Source organism: Chamaea fasciata, unplaced genomic scaffold (assembly GCF_029207755.1).
Source record: "Chamaea fasciata isolate MVZ Bird 193981 ecotype frontalis unplaced genomic scaffold, bChaFas1.0.hap1 SCAF_1, whole genome shotgun sequence".
NCBI lineage: Eukaryota > Metazoa > Chordata > Aves > Passeriformes > Sylviidae > Chamaea > Chamaea fasciata.
In genome coordinates this window covers 127,877,529-127,903,613 of record NW_027094086.1, presented here as the reverse complement: position 1 = coordinate 127,903,613, position 26,085 = coordinate 127,877,529, and the positions used below count along the sequence as shown (strand labels likewise).

At 36.3% G+C, this 26,085-nt stretch overlaps 1 protein-coding gene across 1 annotated transcript in view; it reads right to left on the bottom strand.

Annotated features, from left to right (window-relative positions):
• The window catches only part of COL28A1 (collagen type XXVIII alpha 1 chain), a 58,656-nt gene that overhangs the window by 22,398 nt on the left and 10,173 nt on the right, over positions 1-26,085 (bottom strand). Inside the window, exons 12-25 of the mRNA XM_066196967.1 lie at positions 18,344-18,412; positions 16,820-16,888; positions 16,325-16,393; positions 15,315-15,383; positions 14,462-14,530; positions 13,853-13,921; positions 12,462-12,530; positions 11,429-11,500; positions 9,437-9,505; positions 8,795-8,866; positions 8,113-8,181; positions 5,263-5,331; positions 1,871-1,942; positions 270-338 (exon numbers count right to left, since the gene is read on the bottom strand). Coding sequence (XP_066053064.1) covers positions 270-338; positions 1,871-1,942; positions 5,263-5,331; positions 8,113-8,181; positions 8,795-8,866; positions 9,437-9,505; positions 11,429-11,500; positions 12,462-12,530; positions 13,853-13,921; positions 14,462-14,530; positions 15,315-15,383; positions 16,325-16,393; positions 16,820-16,888; positions 18,344-18,412 — 975 coding nt within the window. The remainder of the gene's footprint in view (positions 1-269; positions 339-1,870; positions 1,943-5,262; positions 5,332-8,112; positions 8,182-8,794; positions 8,867-9,436; positions 9,506-11,428; positions 11,501-12,461; positions 12,531-13,852; positions 13,922-14,461; positions 14,531-15,314; positions 15,384-16,324; positions 16,394-16,819; positions 16,889-18,343; positions 18,413-26,085) is intronic.

The window sequence follows — 26,085 nt, the reverse complement described above, 5'->3', positions numbered from 1 at the left end:
TTGAATCCTGACTTCCACCAGCATCTAGAAACATCCTGGGCTTTGGATGCATGGAAAACCTGCATCCAGTCTGAGGAAAAAGTGAGAACTAGTTTCTGTCACATTAGAAAAGTCTATTACAAGCTTTTTTCCTAACAGAAATGAAAAGTGGAAGATGAGATGAGAATGCAGCATTTTGTCATATATTTGTCATTCTTATCCAATGCATTTTTGAAAGGTGTCTACCTTGTTTACAGGTCAGGTGCATTGGTCTATCATTGGACAAATACCTTTGGTCCAGCATCTCCCATGCCTTTTGGTCCTGGTGGTCCTTCAGGGCCTGCTTGTCCTGGAGGTCCCTGGCACAGCAGAGGAATAAAGCATATCAGTAGTTGTCCTCAGGTATTTGTGTTCTTCAACAAAGAAGAGAATTTCTTCACATTTCTGATGTGTACTGAGCAACAGCTATCCTTGGTCCCAGGTGGAAACCTAAAAAGACTCAGACTGGTGGAAAGAAGTACAACTCCCGACTGAAGGACATTGTTCTCAGCTCAGTGAAAACAGTGAGAAAGCAGACACTGCTCCATGCTTTATATGCTGCAAGCATTAGACAACTGAAATACCAGAGCTAACCCATCTAAATTTAGGGGTTAGGTGACCCTAACACATTTGTGTGTATTTGTGTTTGGTAGTCTGTTCTCCTGAACTCTCTGCTCAATTCATCTGCCCCTTCAGCTGCCTTTCATACTGTTGGAGCCATTCCCAGGCTCCCTTTCAGCATTCCTAAGGCAGATGGCTTTGACCCACCCTGCTACCTACTTAGCCACATAAATCTTGTTGTGACATGTCTGACAGTGCTTTATTAAGTTGGTCTTTCCAGCTCATGGGGCATGGAATGGCGGGGGAAAGACGTTACCATGAGACAGCACAACAGAACCTTTGCACATTACACAGCATGAAATGTGTCAGGTACATTGGCATTACACCAGGAATTCTGAGTGAATGCCTTATGTAATAATTCAATTCCCAAAGGATCTTCTCAGCATCAGTCTGAATGATAGGAAATTGGAACTGAGTAGGAATTTGGAAGCACTCAGGTCCCACCTCAGTGCATTTGGGAGTGCTTGCAGGGTTGTAGTATGAAGTAAAGCTGGATTAGACACATAAAGAAAATAGTGCTAGTGGAAGTTCGACATGTGGTGGTTGAAGGATGGCAACAGTATTTCCAATTCCTAGTGGTAAAGAGAGAGGCTGATCAAACATGTCTGTGTGGTTTTGGGTGACTGAAATTTAGGACCATATGTCCTTGTAATGGGATGTGCCACCTGGAACACTCAGGTATTAATTCCCTCTGAAGCCAACCATCGGAAAAGCAAGAGGTGGAAAATCTTCATATAAGAGGATTTAACTGCCCAGTATGAAAAACAGCTGAAAATCCAAGGAACTTAAACTGTAAAATTTGGTCAAGCAGATGGTATTAGAAATCTTGATCAGAGAAGAGTAAAGAAAAGGGAGGGAGAAAAAATAATTCAAAGTAGTGATTATATTTAAACATGTGTGAGCAGGCGCAATGATTTTTATGGAGTTACATGGTATCCCTTTCATGACAATGAAATGAGAACCATTTATATCCAGTTCCAACTTCTTGTACAACTGGTGCTGTATCTAGGAAAGGGCTTCAAAAGATCCATGAACCATTTAGCTAAGGATGATTAACTGTACTTAGTTAAGTAACTAAATCTAAGCAACTAAATACTGAGTTATCACATAGCAATGTTTGGTGCTGGTGGTGTGTTTGGTTTGGGGTTTTGGTTTGGTTTTTTTGTTTGTTTTGTTTGGGGGTCTTTTTGTTGTCGTTGAACACTAAGAACAGAATTAAAATTATACTTACAGCTTCACCTTTTCCACCTTTGTCACCTTTTGCTCCCTGGGGTCCAGGTGGCCCAGGTAGTCCTCGGTCTCCCTAAACACAAAATAGGAAGTCAGAAAACATGCCACTACCTGGACTATCAAAGTGTAAAGAATATTAACAAATATGTAAGGAAGCTATTTAAAATCTTCTTCGAAAAACAGAACAGCAGTTACCAGCTCTTGATATTCATTCACAAAGTTCAGGAATTCCTGTGCTTTTTTTTTTTGTTGTGGTTTCAATTGAATTAATTAAGATGTTAGAAGAATAAGAATTCCTATTAGGAAGTTGTTAATTTCCAGATTCATAGTTCCAGAGAGAAATCTTCAGAGCCTTGACTTTATATTCAGCCCATACATAGTTAAGCTTATTTTCAAAAACAAACTTTTATCAGTCTGGGGGTAAGTTTGAGCAATGAGAACTGAAATCACAATACTGAAACATGATATGCTGGCCTTGAGTTACGTGTTGCACATTTTGCACTTCCAGGTAATCACATTGGTTCTCTCAAACAGTAAAGAAAAACTTCATTCTACAAGGGAAAGTAGGAAAAGAAAAATATAACAGTTGTAAGAAAAAGATCAGCCTTATAAGAGACAACCACTCCTTCTCTTGACCCTTCCACTGACTCCCACTAAAGGTTTGTGCATCTGCAAAACCTCAGTGCTTCCTTTCATGGCCAGATGAGAAGCAAATTGCAAACTTTTCCTCTTCTCTCACTCCAGTGAGAGTTTTCCTGACATTTTATGAGAAAATTAACTGAGCTTGCAATAGACTGTTTTCTGAACCCAGAAAGAAAACACACTGCATTGAGGCATCTCTCAGGGCACGCTGTTGGGCTGTACTGTAGATGCTCACATGACAGCACTGGCAATGGGAAATCCTCATGGATGCGTGTAGGTCACACATCCACCTCCCTCCCAAGCATGGTATTGATGTTGTGACTGTACAGAGAGAACTGCATGCCCTTCACTCTGTCCCACAGAGCCAAGAAATGTTAATACACTCTATGAAAGAGTGTAGTAGAGTGCTGTCAACAACTCCTTGAGTGTTGGTGATGTTGAAAGGTATAACATATCCTCAAGAATAATCACATACAAATATACAAATATTTCCCTGTCGACTCCAGTAAAAGGAAATAACAAGGAAAAAGGGACAGAAAACTGCTGTTCCACTGTGCATTGTACCTGTAAATTTCTACAATAATATAATACTTCAAGAAACTGAAAAGAGAGTCCAGTTAGCAGCTCAGACTTCAGCAGCTGGTCTGTCTGAATACAATGTCCATGTCTGGAAAACAAATCATCTTGCACTCTAGCTGGATATACAATGAAAACAAACTATTGGCCCAAATCTCCTGTCCATGAATGTCTCTACCATAGACAAAAATAATCTATTCTTATTAACCAATTTAGTTCTATCAGAAAAATGGAAGAGATGCTTTGGGTCTCCTAAAGATACACATCATAGGTCTAGGCTAGCAGGTAGGTAAATGAAGAAAGACAAGGTAGACTCAATGTTCTGGTTAAGATGAAACCCTGAAATTACTTTGGCTGAAATGTGGATAGCTATGCAAGCATGCCTTATGCCTAAGTAAATTTTATATAGTAGGTCATTCTGTATGAGTCATATCCATTCTTGAATCCAACGGGTCAGTTTCACTGAGAGACTTTAAACAGATCCTGACCACCAGATTCAAACTGTGCCAGCTCTCGAAGATGTCTCTTCATGTCTTCTAATTTTCAAATGATGGAATTCTGATCCACCTCTGTAAAAATTTAAACAACAAGCACGCTTCTAGATCATAAATAGCTTTATAATGGAAAGTAAATTTCAACTCTTCCTGATTCTTACTATCCATAGTTCTTAAACTGTGGATAAAATGAGAAATGTTTTAGAAATGTTTAATAACATTTTTATTTAACAAGAAAGGAAAACATGGATCATGGGTTCGTATCTGTTTTTACTTCCAATCTCACTACAGTAAAAAACAGCCAAACAGATGTTTCATTCAGCTGTAAATACCAAATACATGTTAACACATTCTCCTCTGTGAGAATTGGGATTTTGTCAGTGTCTGGGTTTGCTATTAGTAGCATAACCATAAATGCTATAAATCTATTTATGCCAAATCTACAGCCAAATTTTATATAAGAAACCGTTCTCTAGTCCAGATTATTTTGTTGGGGCTTTTTAAACAGTCACACAAGAGATGGCCCAGGAGAAATTCTGTGATTACTGCTTCCCAACAGTTTTGTGGTGCCTGGAAGAGAAAATCACAGTGACTCACTCTAAGTCAATGCACTGGTAAGAAAGCAAATGCCTCTGATGTCACAGATAGTCTGCTAAATGAATTAATCTGCTTTTCCAGCCTTTCCAGGGCAGGTTCTAAAGTAGTTTTGTAAAGCAGTAATACAAAAACAGTTGCTTCTACATGCTTTCAAAACAACAACAAAAAATGTATATAAACATAAATCTTGCATCCATGGTCATTATAAAGAAAATAAAACAGCTGTCATAAGCAAAACCTAATTGATTAAGGATACGACTGGACAATTAAGTCATATTCATCACTTCTTTTTATAGGAATAATAGAGTGAAGTAATTCTAGATTATGGACAAAGGAAATTTAGAGTTTTCAAAAATCAGAAATAAAAGTTACTGAATGGTTCAATGTGCTATTCAGCATCCTCTGGTAAGGGTACTTGTAGAACTGTGTCAAGCCTGGAGTAAATACCATTACTGGCATTCCTAAAATGTTATCATGCAAATGCTATTGAATTAAGTAGCTATATTTTGAGCTACATTGTGTTAGGTAGACTAATTGGTTTCTGAATTTGGGTCTATTGTCTATATTTCCAAAAGTGCAGTGATGAAATTGGGTGGAATATTTTACGTGCAGACATGGTAAAGTAGAAAGAAAAAAAAAAGATGTTTCTGAAGAAAGTCCCCAGTTTCAGTCTGGAAAGGAAATCATAAGAATGGTACCTTTCTCTGAAATACTCCCTTATCAGAAGTGGCAGAAGTCCTAAAGAAAGTTGCAACCCAGATCACAGGTGACAGAAGTACACTATGATATAAAGTGTGTTAGAGGGGAACAAGTGAATCTGAAGAACTGCCTTCCTAATGAAGACTTCCTATGGGAAGTTTGCAGGGTGAGGTACACTGGACCTAGTTATTTACACAATTTTGTGTTTTTCTTTGTAAAGATAATAAGTTTATTTTAAAAATAGACATAACCTGGAATGATGGAAAAGTTGAAGAATTGGTGAATTTCTTTACTTAAAAGGTTCAAGTGGTGTCTATATTTTCACTGGAGTTTTGCATACATCTCACACTTATTTACTTTCTATCTTTTGTCTAAAAACTCCTACCGTTGGTCCCATTATTGAATTTCCAGGAAGTCCATCATCTCCTGGGGGTCCCTTGTCTCCTGGATCCCCCTAGCCAAAAAGAAACAAATTCAGAATGATATTAAGTATATTCAGCTTTAACTTTGAAAGCTTTACAGAACAAGTATTCGGTTCTTTCTTACAGTGACAATTTTTTGAGCTAGGTAACATGAAATCATTATTTCTATAGGAAGATTTTACTACCTTGATTCTGACCTCTCTTACACTTCTGCTTCTCCCCAGCCATGTAAAAGAGTTTGTTCTACTTTGACAAATAACTTGATGGTTTTAGTTTTCAAATGAAGGTTGAATGTCATAATTTACTATGAGAGGCAAGATGCACCTGTGGCTCCTGCCTGCTTTTGCCCACAAGCAGGCTGCATAACCTTGTTTCTGCCAGAGCACATAGAGAACAGCAAGGAAATTCAAGTGCTGAGACAGAGTATGTTTAGAAAGCCTGTAGATGCAATGGCACAGCACTTCAAAATCACAAGTTCCATAATCTGAAGTCTCAGGGAGAAACTCGAGTTTTCCATAAATACGACACAGCCCAACTCTTTGGTAACAGGTCTGTCAGTGGCTTTCTGGAAAGCAATCAGGGTTAGAATTCATGTTTCTTATGATAACCCTTCACAGAGCAAAATTCGGCTCCTTCTAGTGTTTAAACTTTGGCAACAGATGTTTCATTATGAAAGCATCTTTCATAACAACTTACCAAACTTACAAAGAAAATCTAAATTTGTAATGAAACATCTGCAATTTCTCAGTGGGAAGGACATGCTGTATTTCAGGAAACATTTGCTAGGGAATGCAATTAAATGTTCTATCAAAACCACAGAGCAGCTGTAACAATGACAAAGAAATATTAGAAAAAACAGCTTTCTAACAGCTTTTTCATGTTACTGTCCCCATATTAGTAACAGTATAATGATTGTTAAGGGAATAAAACTCCTGTCCCCAAACGTGGGTGTAGTTTAAAATAAATAAACTCCCAGTGGACACAACCATGGCTGCCCAGGAGTTAAGACCTCTAGCAATCACCCATTACCATCTCAGATACTTAGAGATGTCCCAAAAAGACCTCAGACTCACAGACATAACTCCAAGCTTTGAGAAACATTCTCTGCATTAGAAATTGATCATGTCTGTCTTCTCAACTGCAGACACTAGGATGTTTTAGGAACAAAATTAGTAGTTAGCATTGTGCTTTCCACAGCCGATAGAGAAAACAGACCTGTGTAGCCTGTTACATTATTGATCAGCTGTCCAAAACATAGTAGATATTTGTTTAAATGAAGAAGTTATGATGGCGCTCAAGAGAAAAAGTTTTGTATATTTTCTAAAAATCGACTTGCATTTTATAATTACCCCAAATACTTGGGGTTGGTTTTTTTTTTCAGCTACTGCCCATCTAAGCCCTGCTCTAAAATTCAGTAAGAAATTTCAAAATACTCCTACAGACTTCATTGGATTTTGGATAACGGCCCATCTGCTATGAAAGTTGTATGAACTGTACTGAACAGAATAAAATCATACTGAAAAAGGCAAGGAAGTCTACAAAGTTATTTTTAAGCATGAATTTATTAACGAACAATCTTTACTCCCTTACTTGTCTGTTTAAAAATGTCACAGTAACTAAAAAAACGTGAAGAAGGGAGACTGATTTAATGAAACCTGTGTTCATAAAAGTTGTGCCATTCAGCATGTCACCTGTATTCTCCTCACATGAAGTTTGTCACATTATTATGGTTTGAAACCAATTTAAGAGACATGAGCACCTCACAATCTTCTTTTTTCTTCCATGTGGTTACATTTTTACTCCAGGTATACCCTGAGAGTTTTGCATTTTTGTCTTTCTTTCTCCTTCATGCACAAGCAAGTCCAAAACACATCATATCCCTCTGTGATGTCCTGTTGCCAGACTGATGAGTACACTGTATATGTATTACCCTCCTGTACTTGTGGGGTGGGCCACATACATTTTTAAGGAAGAAGAAAAATGGGGATGACATTGCTTCAGAATGACACAGTACACATTAGTGATTCCCTCACTCTAATTGACATTTTTCACCTTTGCTGTTAGTTTTTAAAGTTGAAGTTACCTGACATATTACAACAAGAATAATTTAAGTAACAAGAAGAGTACTTAATTATTTAAATAGCACTGAATTTTCAAACTTTTTTAAAATCTTCAAAGATAGCTTTATTTTTGCTGAATCCACCTATTTTACTCAGCAGGACAAGCCCCACTTATTTCAGGTACATTTTTCCTGTAGAGAAAATGAGATGGATGCAGCCCTAGCTATCTTATATTTGACATTTCATTTCAAGTAGTACCTACAGCTGTTCACTTGGAAGTGACATACAAACACTCATCAAAAAAAAAAAAAGCAGCATATAACACCCTCAAACTACACATAAACATACTCTTGTAGGGGTTTAATGCCATATTTTAAGAAGCAAAAGCCATAGCAAATCTGGAAAAAAACCAAGCAAACAAAAAAAAACCCCAACGACTTCAAACTGATTAATTTCATAGGAGGGACCAAACCAAAACAGAAATCTAATAAAATTTTGGGGTTTTTAAAAACAAATGGCTTCAGGAGGAAGTAACTATGTACCAAGTTCAGCATGCTGTTAAAGGGCCTGGCTTTCAACACTGCCTGTTAATTTTTAATACTTTTTAGTCTTCATTTTGGAAATTCAGATTTTTGTTCCTACATGAAGGAATTTTAAGTTCTTGAAATCAGATTCTTTTAATTTTGACAGAAATGTACACTAGAAATTTCCAGTCTCTGGTCTCTAGGAAATATGTGTTAGACAGATAGTCACCTTTGGTCCAGGAGGTCCCCAAACAGATGATCCAGCTTCACCAGGGGGTCCTTTCTCTCCAGGATCACCCTGTTACAAAATGGAATAATGTAGACTTAAACAGACAGTTTGCCTTTCTGAACTAAAAATATCTACAATATCGATCTACCTGCAAAACAAGCAATACTGCGAAAAATACTTAGATCAACATATTGTTCTTATGAAAGCTGGTCTAAGTTTCATATTTTAAATAACTATTGGTTGAACTGCATATTTGACTTTTTTACCTTTAATTAATTTTTTGTGTCTGGCTTACAATCCAATGGAATAACAAAAACATCCATATTATTTCAATTTTCTTATCATTTATTAAAAGCAAGAGTTACAAATATTATAACAGAAAGTTAATGATTCAAAGTAAAAATTAGCAAAATACTCATGGTTAGAATCACTTGGAGAACTTCAGTTTAGCATATGAATGCTCATGCATAACTATAACATACGTAATTATATCTTTATCCATTCTTTTTCTCCTTGACACTTCTATATCATTTAGGACAGATGATGGAAATATTTCTGCTTTCCCTTTGTTCTGTTAAGTCTCTAAGCATCAGATGCTTGAGAAATGTTTACACTGCATAAGCTCCATAGATTTTTAAAATAAAATACAAAGAGAAGGGTTACCATGGACAAGCAAGCTTACTTTTGGTCCAGCTGGGCCTTCTGGTCCTCTAAGACCAATCAGTCCTGGGGATCCTTTTTCTCCAGGGTCACCCTGAAGAAAACAAACTTTTTTTTTCAATCACAGCCAAGATTCATTCACAGCTGCAGCTACACAAATAACCAAAAACACAACAACGATTCTTAACCCATAATTAGAGAGATGTTTAGATGGTTCACTCCAACTGAAATCCTTCTCATTTCTAGAATATGCCCCAAATGTCCTAAATCATATGAAATGGGAGATAAAAGTTGTCTGTCTACTAATACATCTTTCCAGGCTTTTAATATCATATTAAGATATCTAACTCTTCTCCTAATTTCTCTTAGCTTCTCTCTCTATATGAACATACTGAGCTAGTCTGTCACCTCTGAACTTAAATGAAAATTTTGTACTGAATTTTTAGGAAATTTCTACTGCCCTATTAACTTTAGGCTGTGTTTAGAGTCTGATTTTGCTGCACTTGTTCAGGTTACAGAACACATTGCTCTCTCTCTTAAATGTTTTAAAATTATCAGCTAAATTAGAGTTGATACTTAGGATACAATGAATGAAAAAGTAGGTCAGAATCCATACTCTTATAAAAGTCTGTAGTATTTCCCCAGTGTGCATGTCAAGGCATACCTTTTGACCCGTGTCTCCTTTTCCAGGGGGTCCTTCTGTGCCTTTTAGACCTCGATCTCCCTTTTCCCCCTAACAGAGGTTAAATGCAACAGAGATTCATTACTTTTCCTGTAGCTAATTTTACTGATAGATTTATGAGAAACAACGTTTGCATAACTACTTTCCAAAAAAAAATGTCAGTAAATATCTGGTTAATTATTTTCCTACAAAAAATAAAGTATTCTGCCCCTTAAAGCCCTTGCAATCTCCTGCATTCATATTCCTTATTTTCACAGACATTTGTAATAGCACCATTTGTAACTGCATCAATCTTTTGTAGGAAGGATTCCATGTATATACTTATAAGAGGAAGATAAATGTTTGCGAAGTTATCAGAAAATGTCTTGATGGACCAATTCTGAGAAGTAATTTTAGACAAGTCTGTAGCCAATGGCCAATCCAGGTTGAAAATATCTGCCAGGAACATTACATTAAATAACTCACAAATAGCCCACAGAAAAACATTGTATTAAGGAACATTACCTACAAAATATTTATGCATAATACAAGTCAGATTAGCATATCAGGGTATCTGTAAGCAATTTAGAGAGTGAAAGGTATATTAAAATGAGGTTAAAATCCATTTCTGATTTGAAGTGTTGATGAAAATGATATTACAGAACCTGTTGCTGATAGGCATCAGTCTGGAGCCCACTTTGGTGAGACGTTGTCACACCTGCAAATATCTGCTGTAATATCACCATGCTATTACTCCCTGCAGCCATCCAGCTGTTCTTGACACTGTCCTGAATGCCCAGGGTAGCTGCTCAGTACTACTGTTTTTACCTTCAATGGGAATGTTTTTACCTTCACAGGGAAGGTGACAGCACAGAATCAATCATCAAAGTAAAGGCAATATGCAAGAGAAAAAACCAAAAACCCAGAATGACCATCTGTAACTTTAACCCAGCATTTACTCTTAATTCTGATGCACTTCTGATACACTGGAATCTTACTTTTTAAGCAGTGGATGATACAAGTTTTAAAAATATAATTATGTAGCAACAGAAATGCTACATATTTTCTCACAGTGGAAGGCTTACTGCTTCAGGCTGGAGCTTATCCAACTGGTATTTGCACTTTTAGGTGACAAAAATGTGAAGTTGCATTCTTAATAGATATTTATTACAGCTATTCAAATATTTTCTGATTTAAAACCCACAGTCAAAAATGCTGATTTCCTTACACCAAATTATGTTTAGTTTATCAATTCTACATGTCAGCCAGCTGATACTCCCATATAAGAACTGTACAGTAGAAGTCTGGAGGCACCTGGATTCTCAGCAGCAGTTAAAAATCATACAAAGCACTGACTTTTGATTACTCAGCAGCTCAGTCATTTTGGAAAGAGAACAATTAAAAACTTTCATTTTTAATTTGCTTTAAATTTACTGTTTTAGGCTCTCTGCTTTGCACCCCTCTAAATTACCGTATACCATTTTGAATTCATGCTTCTTTTTCCAAATATGGTGGAGTTTCTCCTAGATCTTCAGAGTTTCCCCTGAAGACAAACAGTGCTGGGTTCAGCTGTTTGTGCAGGTTCCTGTCCCATGGCTGGTAGGTTTCAGCCACAGCTCACCACCCTGTGACATGCCCTCAGTCACACTGATGGAGCATTACTTCTCACTTTCAGGAGAGATCTCAACGGGCCATGAGGAACAGGCTAAAGGCATGAGCTATCTGCTCTCCCAGAAGGTTATGAAATTTAACAGTAGTCAATTGCCCACAAAAGGCAGGGCTGCCTGCCTGCAGCTCAGTTTCCCATTCAGATGGTAACCACTGAGTAGAGTTTGTTGGACACATCTCACCCAGACCCTTATCCATGGCAAAAGTATTGGCATATGCTCTCCTCGAGGGTGAACTCCTTACCACTGCAAACCTGCAAATAATCTATTCTTCCTTCATCACCACTTTTGTACACATTTTTACATGAGGTAAAATATAATTCCTTACCTTTTTCCCTGTCAACCCCTGCTCTCCTTTCACCCCCTTCTCTCCTGGGGATCCTGGTAGACCTCTAACTCCCTTAAAGAAGAAAAAATTGTTATGTCTGCATATTTCAATAAATTGTTTATTCTGTAAAACGGATCCAAGAGTTTGTGAAAATATGAATTAAAGATAAACAATATTTTCCCTCAAAAAAAGGTTGGTATTTCCAGTAAGTTATATGTTCTGTAGAGACAGTAATTTTATCACCCATAAAATAAGTATTTGAAATTTCTCTCCAAGTTCCCCACCAACATCTTAAATCTTGGACTAGTATTAAATAAATTTATATTTATTCAGTGAATAAAACCATGGCTGAATGCTGTTTGTTATTCTATGCACAAGAACAATATTGCATGAATGTAATGCACTTGCTAAGTCGAACAACTGGGACTTAAAGGATGGTCAGCCAAAAATGCCCAAATGGTGTTATTGACTGGACACTAACTCCTCACCATTTGTACAAACTGACCAAAGCATTACTTTTAACATTTACCAGAAAGAGTCGAGAGAATTCATAGGAAGCAGTCCTGCCAAGCACTTCTTTCATGATCCAGGAAACAAATCATTAAAAATGAGATGTCTGTGCCACCTTACCTGATTTTGGGAGCCATACTTAAGTCATTAAAGATTTGGTTTACAATCTTCAAAATGGCATCTGAAGCCAAAGCTTTAAGTGTTTAATGTCTCTTCCAACACATAGGCAGTATGACCACTGTTGTCACACAGACTGGCTTTTTGTTTCCGATCAGAAAAAACAGGGGGACAGAGTTAGCAACCTTTCTGACAGGCCCTGGAAAGCCCTCATTAGTTTAGAAAAGATTAGGGAAAATTTTGTTCCAGTTGTGGTAGTGGCAATGCTTATACGACTGTCACTGAAATTCCATCTTATTTTGACCAAGTTAATTTACACCAAAAAATCTTTTACTTGGTTTATCAGCAATTAGTGGAAGAATTAAAAGACCATATAAAGAACAGTTAAAAATAAAAGCAGGCTCACTTTAAGTCCTGTTGAGCTAGTTCCTGGAAGTCCTGGTTCTCCTTTTTGTCCAGGATTACCTGGCTCACCCTAGCAACAAAAAGTTTTTTGTTTAATAAGAAACACAATTTAGCTTTATTCACTACTTGCACTATTTAATTAGCTGCTTACACAAAGAGTCAGATGTGATGATATTCTACAATTCAATGAGCCTAAGTGGTCAAGTGTTCAGACAAGCAGTTTTCAAATGGAAAATTCTGTTCTTTAAAACCCCCTGTAACTTGTAGGGCTGGATCTATTTTATTTAACCCTGCAGTGGGCAGAAAGTCAAAGTGAATCAATCCAACTTTCTTCCTTATACTTCAATGCATTTTACTTTTTAAGTTACAGGACTATATCAAAACACCTTTGGTCACTGAATAAAAAGCAAATCCAAATAAAGAAAAATCAGAAGTCCTGCTTAAGAGAAAGTTTTAGCTTTTCTTCCTGTAGTTTTAAAACAGTTTAAGAGATAGAAATTCCATTTTTCAATTTTGCTTCATCACCTTCAGAGAATTGGCCTATCACATAACATATTGCACAGGTGCCTGTTTTTCTGTACATTAATATTAAATATTGTTGGTATAACTGCTGCTTGCATGCCAAAGCTACACCCAGAAGAAAATTACTGGCTCTCTTCCTGCTTTTGCTACAGTGATTAATATCTTCCCTTCATAAATCAAGGTGATTACTAAGCACGCTTCTGATTTATAGTTCATTCCATTTGCTCTTGTTACATTTCATCAATTCCTCTTTCCTCCTCTGACTGTGCTCACCTGACACTGTAACACAAGAGGCCTGGGCTCTGACAGCATTAATTGTTTTCCTCATTTTTGTGTTCTCTTCCTACTTTCCCTCCCTCTGCGGTGCAGGATCAGTTAAGTACACTTCAGCTCTTTTTCCTCTCCTAGTGCTTTTGTCTTTGGTTTTGGTTCTTTCTCACAATGACCACCAAAGGCTGAAAGCCAGGCTGCAGGTGTGGTGGGATTAGCTTGAAGTCTCAAAACCATCACTGAACTAAAGCTAAACTGTTTGATAAAACGATTTACTTGAACACAGCATATATGTGGCACCAAACTCATTGGACACAAAGATGTCTGAAAGATTATCTGTTTATAAATATGTGTTCCTTTAGAACCAACAGTACACATTCACAAAGGTTTAGGGCTGATGCTAAGCAGGCAGAAGCCATATGCTCCATTTGGGGAAGATCTTGATAATATGGATGGCTTTCTCTCTAAGATTCAAAAGGAACTGTTGTCTTCAATGAAATTACATTTTCATCTCATCAAACACACTTTTGAAAAGCTTGGCAAAGACACTTACTGTTTTGTGACAGTGCTGCTTTTAAAAACCAATGTCTGAACCATTACCTTTGGCCCTGGCTGACCAGAACCTTTAGAACCTTTTGCCCCAGGGACTCCTTGTGGACCCTGTATACCCTACAAAGCAAAATAAATGAGTTTAAGTGCATTACACTCTTCCACATCTGAAAATCACCACATGTCCATCTTTCAGTTAATAATGATCTTATTATCTTATCTTGTCTTATCTTCATAAGAAATCTTTCCAAAATTAACAGAACCCAGAAGATATTTTGGAATGTTTCAGTTTTTCTTTATCCAACTGCTAAAGGGTGTGTTCAAGTTTCAAAGGGCTTGATATTCAGATTTGGTAGGTATTAGCCTTGTAAAATTCTTATTTATAATATATCACCATCAAAGCAATGCTATTGGATTTACTTTCTATGCAAATGACTATGCAGATTAACCAAATTTACATTTGCTTGATTCTAAGACCATTCAAATCTGTCAAAATCAGTTGCATTCACAAGCTTTGATTAAAAGCTAGTTTGATACTTTTAAAAATGAAAAATTACTACGAGATTTTTAATGTCCTTACAGCAAAAATCACAGCTTTGATAAAATATACAATTAAAACAGTATGCAAATGCTCATTATATATTCAAAATGTAGACTTACCTGGCTTCCTGGATTGCCTATTCCTGGTGGTCCTGGTGGGCCCTGTGGTCCTGCTTGGCCTTGTTCACCCTATAGAAAAAGTATTCCCAAGAACTAAATTGCAACAGCTCATGCTATCAGATTAACATATTTAAACTAAACACAGAGTAGCAATCCTCAAGTGGTATTATCTTGAAGTCTGCTGCTTCTATTTGAATTAAATGTGTTTGGAATACCTGGATATCTGTCTATGACAACTGATCTAATAAAAATAATACCCCTTCTTCCCTATGAACTCTATCTTGTTTATAACATTAGATGATCACAGCTGTAATTTTATTATTAGAAGGACCCATAACTCACCTTTACATAATGAGATTAATTTTAAAGATTTTCTTGTACAGACATATACAATTTCTTGCACAACACTCAGAAGAAAAGCTTGCAAGTGCAAACACAGCAGCTACGGCGTATATCAAAAACCTAAAAATATCTGAGTGTTCCTTTGCCTGTTCCAGGTCCATTTGATTAGATGACTCAGGGATTTTTACATTTTAATATTTATTTTAAAATTAAATTATTTAAAATAGAATAGCTATGAAATTATTTTAGGAGAAAAATAGTACATTTCTTCCATCATACTCCCAGCTGCACAGAATACAGTCCTTAGTGCTCTAAGTTAACATTAACCCGCCCAGCTGCTTGTATTGATGAATGCAGCCCATGGAGCTGCATGGAACAGTGTAACATAGCTCCTCAGATCCAGGTAAAACATACCTTTGTATAGCTGTGATACAGTGTAAAAAATTAACCTTAATTTAACTGTGAGTACAATAAAGTATAGATAAAATAAGAAAAATACTCTGTGCCTCACCTTGTCACCTTTGACTTGTTCACCTTTCGGTCCAGGAGGACCAACTACACCTGCAGAACCTTTTTCTCCCTAGAAATAGATGACAGTTTTGAAATTTCTATTTGGGAACTTGTGAAGAACACCATCTTAGACAAACTCGTCACAATGTGGATAATGAGGAAAAAAGCATTCCTTTACAAACAAACTAGATAAATAATATATGGAATTACCAATATTAGAGAAAAGAAAATAAATTGATAACAATTCATAACATGCTTCATCTGCATTCATTGTGTTTTTGAGCATAGGACTTCAAAAGCAGAAAATTAAGTACTAGGAGGAAGGAAGTTACATTTTGAAAACATGACAATATGTTCACTAGTTGGAGAGATCAGTTCAGAACTGAGTGCAAGGACATGACTGATGCCTTTTCCATAAAAGGAAGAAAAATCTGCTTAGTAGTTCAAGGCTCTAGAGAATCCTGAAGCCACTAAAACAGAGGGATATATTTTGATGAGAAACCCAGTTATGATTTATTTGCAAATTTTTGATTGTTTGTACTTATTTTTAAAAAAAGGAAAGTTGACATATATTAACCTAGCAAACGCCCTAAATGAGATAATTGTCCACAGAGACTTATACAACCCATCTTTCAGTTTCCCAAAATGGCAAGGCAAAATGAAAACAGCTGCTGAATATTTTCTTCCAATACAGAACATAAATAGCTTAATAGCTTCTTGGAAGACAATTTATCTCACTAATGCTATCAAGAGAAGTTATCTTTATTAAACACATAAATAAGAGAATCATTAACTTACTACTGATAGAGGAACTGTAATTTTTTTTTTTTTGGAATTACCTGGATAGAGTTTCTGAAATCAGTGGAATATTCAGAGAGCCTAGTGATTCAGAAATCCAAGATCCATTATCTAGCATTTTATACCAATGGAATTATCAGTGGCCTTAAATAAATTAGACACTACTGCAAATTTGGTCCACAATTTTAAAGAAACTAATTTCCATAAAGCTACCTTTTGGCCTTGAATGCCCTCTCCTGGCAGACCTCTCTCACCTGGTGAACCAGCAGGGCCAGGTGGTCCCTGAAAGGAAAAAAAAAAAAATTCAAACTATACCAGCAATTCAATTTTTTATAGAAATTTTGTCTAATTTGCTACTACAGGATTTTGCAACACTTATGACACTGGTAAGTGAAAATGCTTCCACAATATTTGACTGAGCCTAGGCAATGAAAACGAACTGTGGCAACCATTAGTTGGATCATTTAGAACAGAATAAGCCAATGCTGAATTGATGTGAATTACATAATCAATGTCTAAAGACTGTACTCTTAAAACTCAAATGAATCTGCAGATTTATTTATAAAAGAATTAGTACTACAGTGAAATGTATTCCATATAATTTCATGATTTTCATAATAAAAATCATCACTTTTAACATATTTTTTATACATAATGACAGGTTAAATGTGCAACACTAGAGAATGTTAATTTTGATCACTGACTTACAGGTAATCCTGGCTCACCAATTCCAGGAGGTCCTGGCAATCCAATTTTACCTTCTCGACCCTCAGCACCCTTGTAGAAAAGAAAATCAGAAAGTTCAGTCCTAATCCAACTTGGTACTTTTGACGTGCTTTACATATAGATGATTTTACATATAGATGATTTAATAGCATCACCAAAAAGGCTTGAAATCTAATGCGCAACTTCTCCTAAAGGAAAAAAACCCATACATGATGTTTTAGAAATATTTGAAAGTACCTTTCAATTAATACTTGAAACATTAGGTTGCATTCCAGCCCTCAAGACATAGGGGTAACTGCTTAAAATTGCACTGCCTAACAGATGACAGGGATGAAGGAGTTAACTCAGATTAAATTTGGCTGCAGTGTCAAAGCAGGAATGCTCAGGTGTAAGGGATGCTCACTTTAGCCTCTATCTAGGTACTGGAATTGAAGCCTGCTTCAGTGGAATATGGGATTGCATGGGAACTCCAGGAGCTGTATAGTTTCTCCATCTTCTACTTCTAAGGTGCCACAATCTTCACAATTTCTCCAGTTTACTGAGGACTGTGTGCTTCAAGGATAAGGGCACAGAGGATTTTAATCTTTCTGCAGAGTAGTAAAGAGACAGGGGTGACATTTCTTCTGCATAAACTATTTTCTCTTCTAGAAGGACCCAGCATTGCTCCTGTTGCATGGGAAAACATTGGTTTCAGAGCTCATAAACCTCTGTGTTCTGGGGTCTGCCCCACTGCACAGGAAATACGCAGGAATTCAACAAATGTACAAATTACAGCACTAAAAGCAAAAAAGTGTAAGTGTATTAGATGGTGGCATTTGGCTCCAAAACACAGGGAAAAGATGGCATAAAGCCACACCAGAGACTTGGCACCCGAACTAGAATGAGGTCTAGTTCTGCCCAATTTACATTTCTTGTCTGACTCTGAGATACAGGTCTCTGACAAAACTCTCGTACACGGAGGAGTCGTGTTTCCTGTGCAGAAGCTTTCATAGTTTTCTGAAAGCAGATCTGGCTGGTCAGCATAAGCATGACTTTTCCAAGACTGGATTCCACTTTCTAGTCTTTTGCAATAAAATGAGATGGAGGAATTAAATGCTGCATGAGAGAATCTTATACTCATTAAGAATATCTGTTCCCTGGTGAATAACAAGGCAAATCTCTCATTTTACCATATATCACAGTGACTGAGATATTTTTCTATCCCTTGAAGTGCGGTTTATTCATTAGTGCAAGCAGCTGCTAGAGCTTGAAAATTATCTCATATAGGTAATCCTCATTTAAATGGCATTATTTCTGACTTCCATCAGTAGGATCATCATAAAAATTCAAGAGTTGCTGGAAAAGCAGGTCTTTTATCTCCATCCTACGTGAATACAAAAACCTGTCATTCAGTTTTACATTTAGATGATAGGAGTTTGAATTTGATAAAACTGTAGGTGAGAAATTTCATTCAAAAAAATGACTGCCCACAGCTATGACTTTAACAAACATCTTTCTGAGAGTTACCTTGGGTCCTGGCTCTCCAATGCCAGAGGGTCCTGCAGGACCATAGGGACCTGGAGGGCCTTGTTCTCCCTAAAGAGAAAAAATGGAAAGAAAGTAATAATGAGAATAGAAGTTTAACCAAATTCTGGCAGTGTCCTTCCAAAGCCTCATTTAGGGCTACAGAAAGACATTTTTAAAGTAAAAAACAAATAAACAAAACAAAACAATCTAAACCTGTCTTGAAGAGATATGTTTAGATTAGAAGCAAGGCCAACATCCTGGCCACACAAGATAATTTTGTAAAGCCACTTTTTCATATGCATCATGAAAGATTTAAAAAAAAAAAAATTGTCCTATCTTTGGTCCTGATTTCATTCAATATTTTGGTGTTTCCACAGACTTTTCTTGATAGAAAGATGGGTATTTGGAAATGAAGCAGGGCTTAAGCTTCCAACATTGCCATCAAGGTTCTAGCTGGCACAACAAATGCACACATAGAAGGACTGTTGTTCCTACTGCTATCTTTGACTGCAGCTCATTACTTTCATCCTCTCTTCTGTATGTTGTGTTTCTAACAAAGCCAACACAGACACATAGTTACTAAATTTCTAAATTTTTTTTAATCAAAATGTGTTTCTTTTGTGGAAAGGTGTTAATTTTGGGGTAACTGAAACTTCTATTTACTTAGAAATTTTTTATGCTGAGTTCTGCAACCTTTCAATGAGAATTTTACACTTGAGAAGTCAATAGATGCGTAAAAAATTTCATTTCCTCACAAAATCAATCAGGTTTTAATCAGCCAAAGAATGAAGCTAAGATGCAGAAAAGGAAAGATACAGCAGAGGTAAATAAACAGAATATTCTTGAAGCTTAATATCTGATAACTATGCACTTGTAGTGTTATTGTTGCAGCTTTAAATTTAGAATATGGAACTTGATGCTCAGACTTAAATTTGTTCCACTACAGAACAGTATAATAATTTGGAAATAGCTATGAAATTTTAAACTTATTCAAAATGCAAGACTTGCAGGCACATCTTCATAATCTAATAAACTAACACAGCACCAGGAGAAGTTATGTCTTAAAAGAAACAAATCAGACAAAACTGCTATCACTCAGCAGAACAGTGTATCTCCACAGAGGACACTGATAGGGCACTAACAACATTGATATTGTGTTAATGTGGATTCTGTGCATGCAATTATCACAAAAAATACAGAACACCCAACTATAATGTTGACTGTCTTCCTAGGTAGAATTTATTGTTTGGGTTTCCTAACAGTATTTTCATGAAACCTTTGGACCAGAGTCACCATTCAGTCCATCTGTATACAGATTATCATAAACAATGCAATTTTTACTGATGTAAAGCAAATTGTAAATTTACCAGTTTTCCTCATACCTGTTTTTTAACCTAAGAAACAGATCAAACAACAGCAACAACAAAAATCCCTCAAACAAACCATCTTCTATGCTTCTGGTGCCCATGAAGTTTTGCCTTTCAGCCCATAGTCTCCCTTACATCACTACCAAGTCTGGCTTCAGTACCTTTCCACTTGACAAGCCACATTAACAGTTTCAGCCTCATGCAGCTCCAGGGCCTGAAGACAGTCTAGGATGGACAGGAATGGAAATACTCACTACAAGAGGTGCCAGAGAGAGAAAGGAACAGTCACAGGCTGTTGTAAGGCAAGGCAACAGACTAAGTATTAGCTGCTCCAATTCACAATCCTTGTTTCTTTAATAGAGAAGACAGACTGGGATTTCTGTCATGCCAGGATGTATGAGCATGCTCCACAGAATGAATCCAAAAAACATGCAAAGTTCAAAATATATTTAAAAAATCTATTAGGTAAAAAAATATTTCAGCTGCATACAGCACCATTATGCCCTGGGCATAGCAAATGCCACTCAGCACATTGTCTCCAGTGGATAAAACTAAACCTCTGAAAAGGTGTAGGAACTTGTTGCTAAAAATGTTATTTGATAAATACAGGCTCATCTCTGAGCTGAAACAATAAGCCAACCCCCTTCACTCTAGTTTGAAAGTGCTCTACAATTTTTTTTTCCTGTCACCCAAATGGGAATCGTGATTCCTGTCTATGTTGACAGTTCCTGACAGAATTTCCCAAGGACAGTAACTCTGAGGGATGCTTCCTATCACAAAAAATTCATCCCACATAATAGAGCCATGCCTTGAATGCAGATGGGAGTCCTGCTGAAGTTAGTGTTTTTCTAAAAGTTCTATTCTTTAACTGTGATAAAAACATTACACAGTTTTCCTTCCAATAACTGGTGTCATGCACCTTGCAGGAGCTGTTGCTGTAGGTATGGTACTGGCAGGTGCTGGGGTAGGGAGTGTAAGAAGCCCTTGTGATAAAAGTCATGTAGGGTAGTATGAAAATGTTGTTCTCTGAAACATTTTTTTTCTGGATAGAAGAGGATGACTGAATATTAATAGAGAAAGAAACTCAACCTTCTACCAGACAACATAAAAAACTTGAAAACTTAAATGATTCAGTCTATTTTAAAGACTGAATGTTTCAAACTTCAAATGGCTAGTAACAAATCTGGGTTTTATCTTCTGTGGTCTTGGTGCTACAGGTGATGTGGAATTCATGAAAACCATGAAGTTCTGGCAATAATATCACATTGTCTACATGTAAAGAGAAAAGTCTGCTTTTCCAAAAAGCTTTTTGGCAATAATTTTCTTCATTTAACACTCTGCTCACATTCTTTTTTCTCTCCTTATTGGGATTTTCCTTCAGATGATGTAATATCATCTGGAGCAATGGGAAGGAAAATTACACTTGAGCTGAGCTTAATGTATTTACATATTGAAATTGTACCCATTTTAAGCCTGGAACACACCTAACAGTCTAACCCAAAAAACCCACCATCTGCCCCCTCCAAATTGTTCATTATGTTAGGATGAGTTCCAGTTAGTGCCAATATAAATTCTTTCCTTTTCAGAAAGCTCATATATATATATAAGAAACACAATCACTCTGTATTTCAGCCTACAATGTAATAGTGATTAGGCTACAGTAAAAAAAAAAGTCTTTCAAATGTAATGATTTTATCTTTTAAGTAAACATTGGTAATAACAATGTAAATAGATTTAGCTATTTTTTTCAGATATTATTGATATTTTGTATTTCTAAGTAAGTTGAGATATCTAGGAACTAAACTTGTTTATAGGAAAATTGGATTTTTTCAATCTCCTGGGAAAGTTGTAACTTGCCACATGAGTGAGGAAAGAATTCATAAGTCATCAGAGAAGAAGCAGATCCCTTAGAAGTTTGTTTTGGGACACGTATTCAAGAAAATATGCAACAATAAATTTTTTACAGAATTGTCCCAGGATGATTTTCTGGGAATAACTGTTTTAAATATCTGCATTCAAACTTAACCTTTTCCTTAGAAGTTTGAATACATGTCTGTTAATAGAACTTTGGCCTTTAATTAAAAATCCTACAACACAACTCAAATTTTCCAGAGAGGCTCCTTACTACAGCAGTGGATCTTAAGAACGTCATTCTCAGCCTTTCCATGAATATATTGTGATTCCCGGAAATATGCACTTTATATCTAGTAGCTGGTTCAAGAGGTTAAATAAACCCCTGAAATGATAACCATAAGTACTCCCTGCTCATCACTTTTTTATGAGTGGAACACAAGTCATACATGGATTTCATGCCTCACTTTTATAAACTGTAACCATATAATTCGGTTTGTAAATTATTCACTGAAATTTGTGAACAGTCACTAAAAGACACATTCTCAAAATTTACCTTTAATATACTTTCATGGAACCTTGCTGGTGCTATAGCATAGAATTCATGGTTGTTGGTTTGGGTTTTTTAAAATAAATATTAGTTAAGCATATGAAAATAAATTAAAAACAGACAAAATAATGCCAAATAGTCTGAGTAAATCAATAGATATATGGATGCTTAAAATATTTTTTTTATCCAACACTAAGAATACTAGGGACTCCAATTTAGCTTTGCAAAAGTGCTATATTCATTACTAGAAGTCTGTTTTCAGAAAAATCTTGGTGATTCTGTTTCCTTCCTGGAGAAAAAGGAACCAAGATGAATTAAGTCCTTTTGTGTTACAATGTTGGATTTTTCCAGGATTGTACTGCCACTGAAGGGCAAAGGTGTCTTCTAATGAGAACACAACAACACAGTATGTTGCTAAGTCCAGCAAAAGACATGAAGCAACCAGTTCAGATGTTTTTTAATTGTATTAACCAACTGAGTTAAGAGATATGTAGAACCTAAGTAGGAGAATCAAAGAAATCAGGTTGCTGGGAAAGTCAGACAATAGATGGGATTCTCACTGGATAATGTTCATGGACATTAGTGCTTATAATAGACTATGTTACATTTACAGAGCAGAACCAAGCGTGGCATGGCTTTTCTCTTTGCCAACTTTCGGTTTCTTGTACTTTTAGTATTTTACTAAGTGAGATAGTGTCTTCTGTGTTTTGGAAATTGTTGAATCATCCGGCAAAATTGTATCATGGGCCACTCTTGAATTCCTGGTGAAACAAGGAACACAAAATCTGAGTTCCTTGCCCCTTTAAACTGCAGTATGACAAGAGTTGAGTGTCTCCACCTTAGACTCAGAGCTATAAATTGGTGTTCTGAAAATTCAATTAATTAAATCTGTGTGAATTTTTTTCCTATTGATTTTCTTTGTAATTTTCTTTATGTTTTATAGCTGAGTGAGGTACACTTTGATCCAAGTTTTTATTTTATGTTACAGAATAGACAATATGTGATGGCTGACGAGGTCGAAGAGTGCCTTAAAGTGAAGCAAATGTCTAACAAAATAAAAAGCACAGGTGTGAATAATATTTTTTTTGGTATTTCAAGTTAGTGAAAGAAAAAACAGCATAGTATTTGTCTTTAAAAATAGTTTTCCTTGATAAATTTAACATCTTTGTATGAAACTTGTCAATGGCTAATAGAAAGTCAGCAAACCAGAAAACAAACAGAAGAATCTTTGTCCACTGCTCAGGATTTGCTCTGGAAACAGGAAAAGTTGTCTAGTTCAGAAGACAGGAGATAACACAGTGAAAATTGCCAGTTCCCTACTCCTAACTCTGAGTGAAGTGCCCTGTAACCCTCTAATGTTTTTCTCTTAAAGTCATTATATACTGTGCTGTATATTTACTGTTAGCATGATAACTGTGAACAGTTTAGTATTTGGTTAAATGGAAATACATTTACTCAGGTAAATTAATAATAATAATGGTTTATGGCTTTTTAAATAAAAATGGAGCTAAAATGTCCCATTTTAAATGCCTTGGCCTCTTTATGGAGGTTTATATATACAATAAAAAGATTATTTAGGTGTTTTTGAGATGTTAGAACTTCACAGAATTGCAAATAAGAGAAAAAAATTTAAAAATTTGAATAATGGCAAAACCTGGTTCTGGTTAATGCTACACTGAGCTGCCTTCTGGGCAGGATACAGGTTGTTTAACATATTCACACGTTTTGAAAAGAGGGTGGCAGTAAAGTGATGAAATTTGCTTGTAATTAAAGAGGTTATTAAAGATAAGGACTGATTATAAAGTGCATTACAAAGACTGAGGTTAAGGATGTGATTCAGCTCCATATGATCACTCCTGAACTTTTATGTCTACATGGAAACAGGTTGGCTGTGTTCCCATCTGTGGAAGGCTGTTCAGTGCAGGCAGTGGGACATAGAGAGCTTCAACTCACTACTGGCAACACAGTAAAGCAGTATCATCAGACAGAAAGAAAGTATTGTGCAGTCAGTGAAAATTTACATGGAGAGATTAGCCAGAAGCTTGAGAATAAGAAAATGCATATGAATAATAGAAGTAAAGAATGAAAAGTTCCTTTAAGTAATTTCTTAGATAATATTTCTGGACACCATGGTACCCTGCTTCAGACAAGTCAAACTGAATTAGTTGAAGGTGCAATGCCACTAAGCCTCTCCAGCTGGTGGCCCCCAGAGCCATGGCACTCAGATAGCACCCAGATGACACTGTCCTCACCCGTGTCTGCCACCTGGCACTGCAAAGTGAGAGGATGCATCTGTACCCATAACGTGCATTACAGAGGGGTGGCATGCACTGAGCCAGCCAGATATGTGAGTGGACTGTACACTCCACAACTGAGACCCAAACCATCTGTAGGCTGAGCTTGATCTGGAGTTTGTATTTTGAGGAACTGCATCTACTTCTTCAAACCTCAGCATGGCCCAGTAACAAAGAATAAAAGTCCAGCAGTGCTGTTCTTTGTTATGTCACACCAGTACCAATGCCACCAAGATGAACTCACCAGTTCAAAAAGCAGAAAGTATTACTATGGAAAGGCCAAGGAACTGCACTAAGAATAGACTTATTTATTTTATCCAAGGCTATTATAAATAACTGCCACTTTTCAGAGATATTGTATTATGTGTCATGAAAACTAATTTCAAAAGAGCAATTTAATAATCCTTCTGTGAAGACAAAAGATACTGGAAAGACTGCTATATGTCTAAACCAAAAAGGCCTTGCCCTTTACTAGCTGAATGGCTGTTTATTAATCTGAAAACAACCACTCATTTTCTTTACTGATCATTAAAAGATTTTTCACTCATCTCAAATAAGCTCCAAAATGCCAAAGGTTAGGTTTGGCATTAGGTATGGACAAGAGGTAACCCTTAAACATACCTATGCTACTTCTATTCTCTTTAAGTATAATTATCTAAGTGTATTAGCTAAACTTGTCTGGCAGTATTTTTATTATTATAGATGTTTGAGCGTGGAAATATCTTGACTATAGACTTTAAACAGCAGGCTGGGGAGTTGAAAGCTGATAGAAGAGGGAAGTTTCTTATTCTTACTGAAAATCTGCAGCTAAAGCTCAACAACAGACCATAAATATTGTATCCATGTAGATGGATTCTGTAGATGGATTCTAGAGAAAGATGTTTGTATTTTAGACCCATGAAAATATGTGAAGAGACTGACAGGAGGACATACAAGATTCAACAAATATGGTTTTGTATATAATAGAAGTATCTGGTTCTTTGGACTTATCAGTGTCAAATGACAGATAAAAAAATTACTGTCATTTGCTGTGCTGAAGTTAAAGACAGACATGATTTTTCCACCATATGTATGAATACCTTCTTTCAAACTCATCATCCTATTTCTTTTTCCACTTCTGAAGTACTCTGCAGCAGCTTTCCCAATCAAGCATTTTGTTGAGAAGATGAAGAAATGAGAAATATGAAAAAGCATTTGTGAGGAGGAGAAAAATCAGCATGGATGGCAATATTCCAAACTTTTTATTATAAACATTTCCCATATCTAAAATTATTTCTGTGAATTTTCTAATTAAATTGTTGCCTAAGAAACAAAACATGAGTGTTTATATACTGCATCTTTAACAAAGCAGTTTTGTGCGAATTTGTCTTGTATAACTTAGATTGTTAGCCAGGCTATCAATGATCCTGTTGTAGAAAGTCTTTGTATCAAACTGACAAATGAATGATCCTTCTGTACCAAACACTGATGTTAATAACTCTCCCATGGGCAAAACAACCATATTCACATAAAGCAATTTCCCAAAGTTTTGTGAACCAGAAGACTTCCTAAATTAATCACACACTTTATCCAACTGATTTTGCTTGACAAGGTCTAGTCATTAACTCTAAATAATCTATTTTAAACATCACTAAGGCATTAATTGTCATAAAATCTCATACCTCAACCAATTTCAAAGTT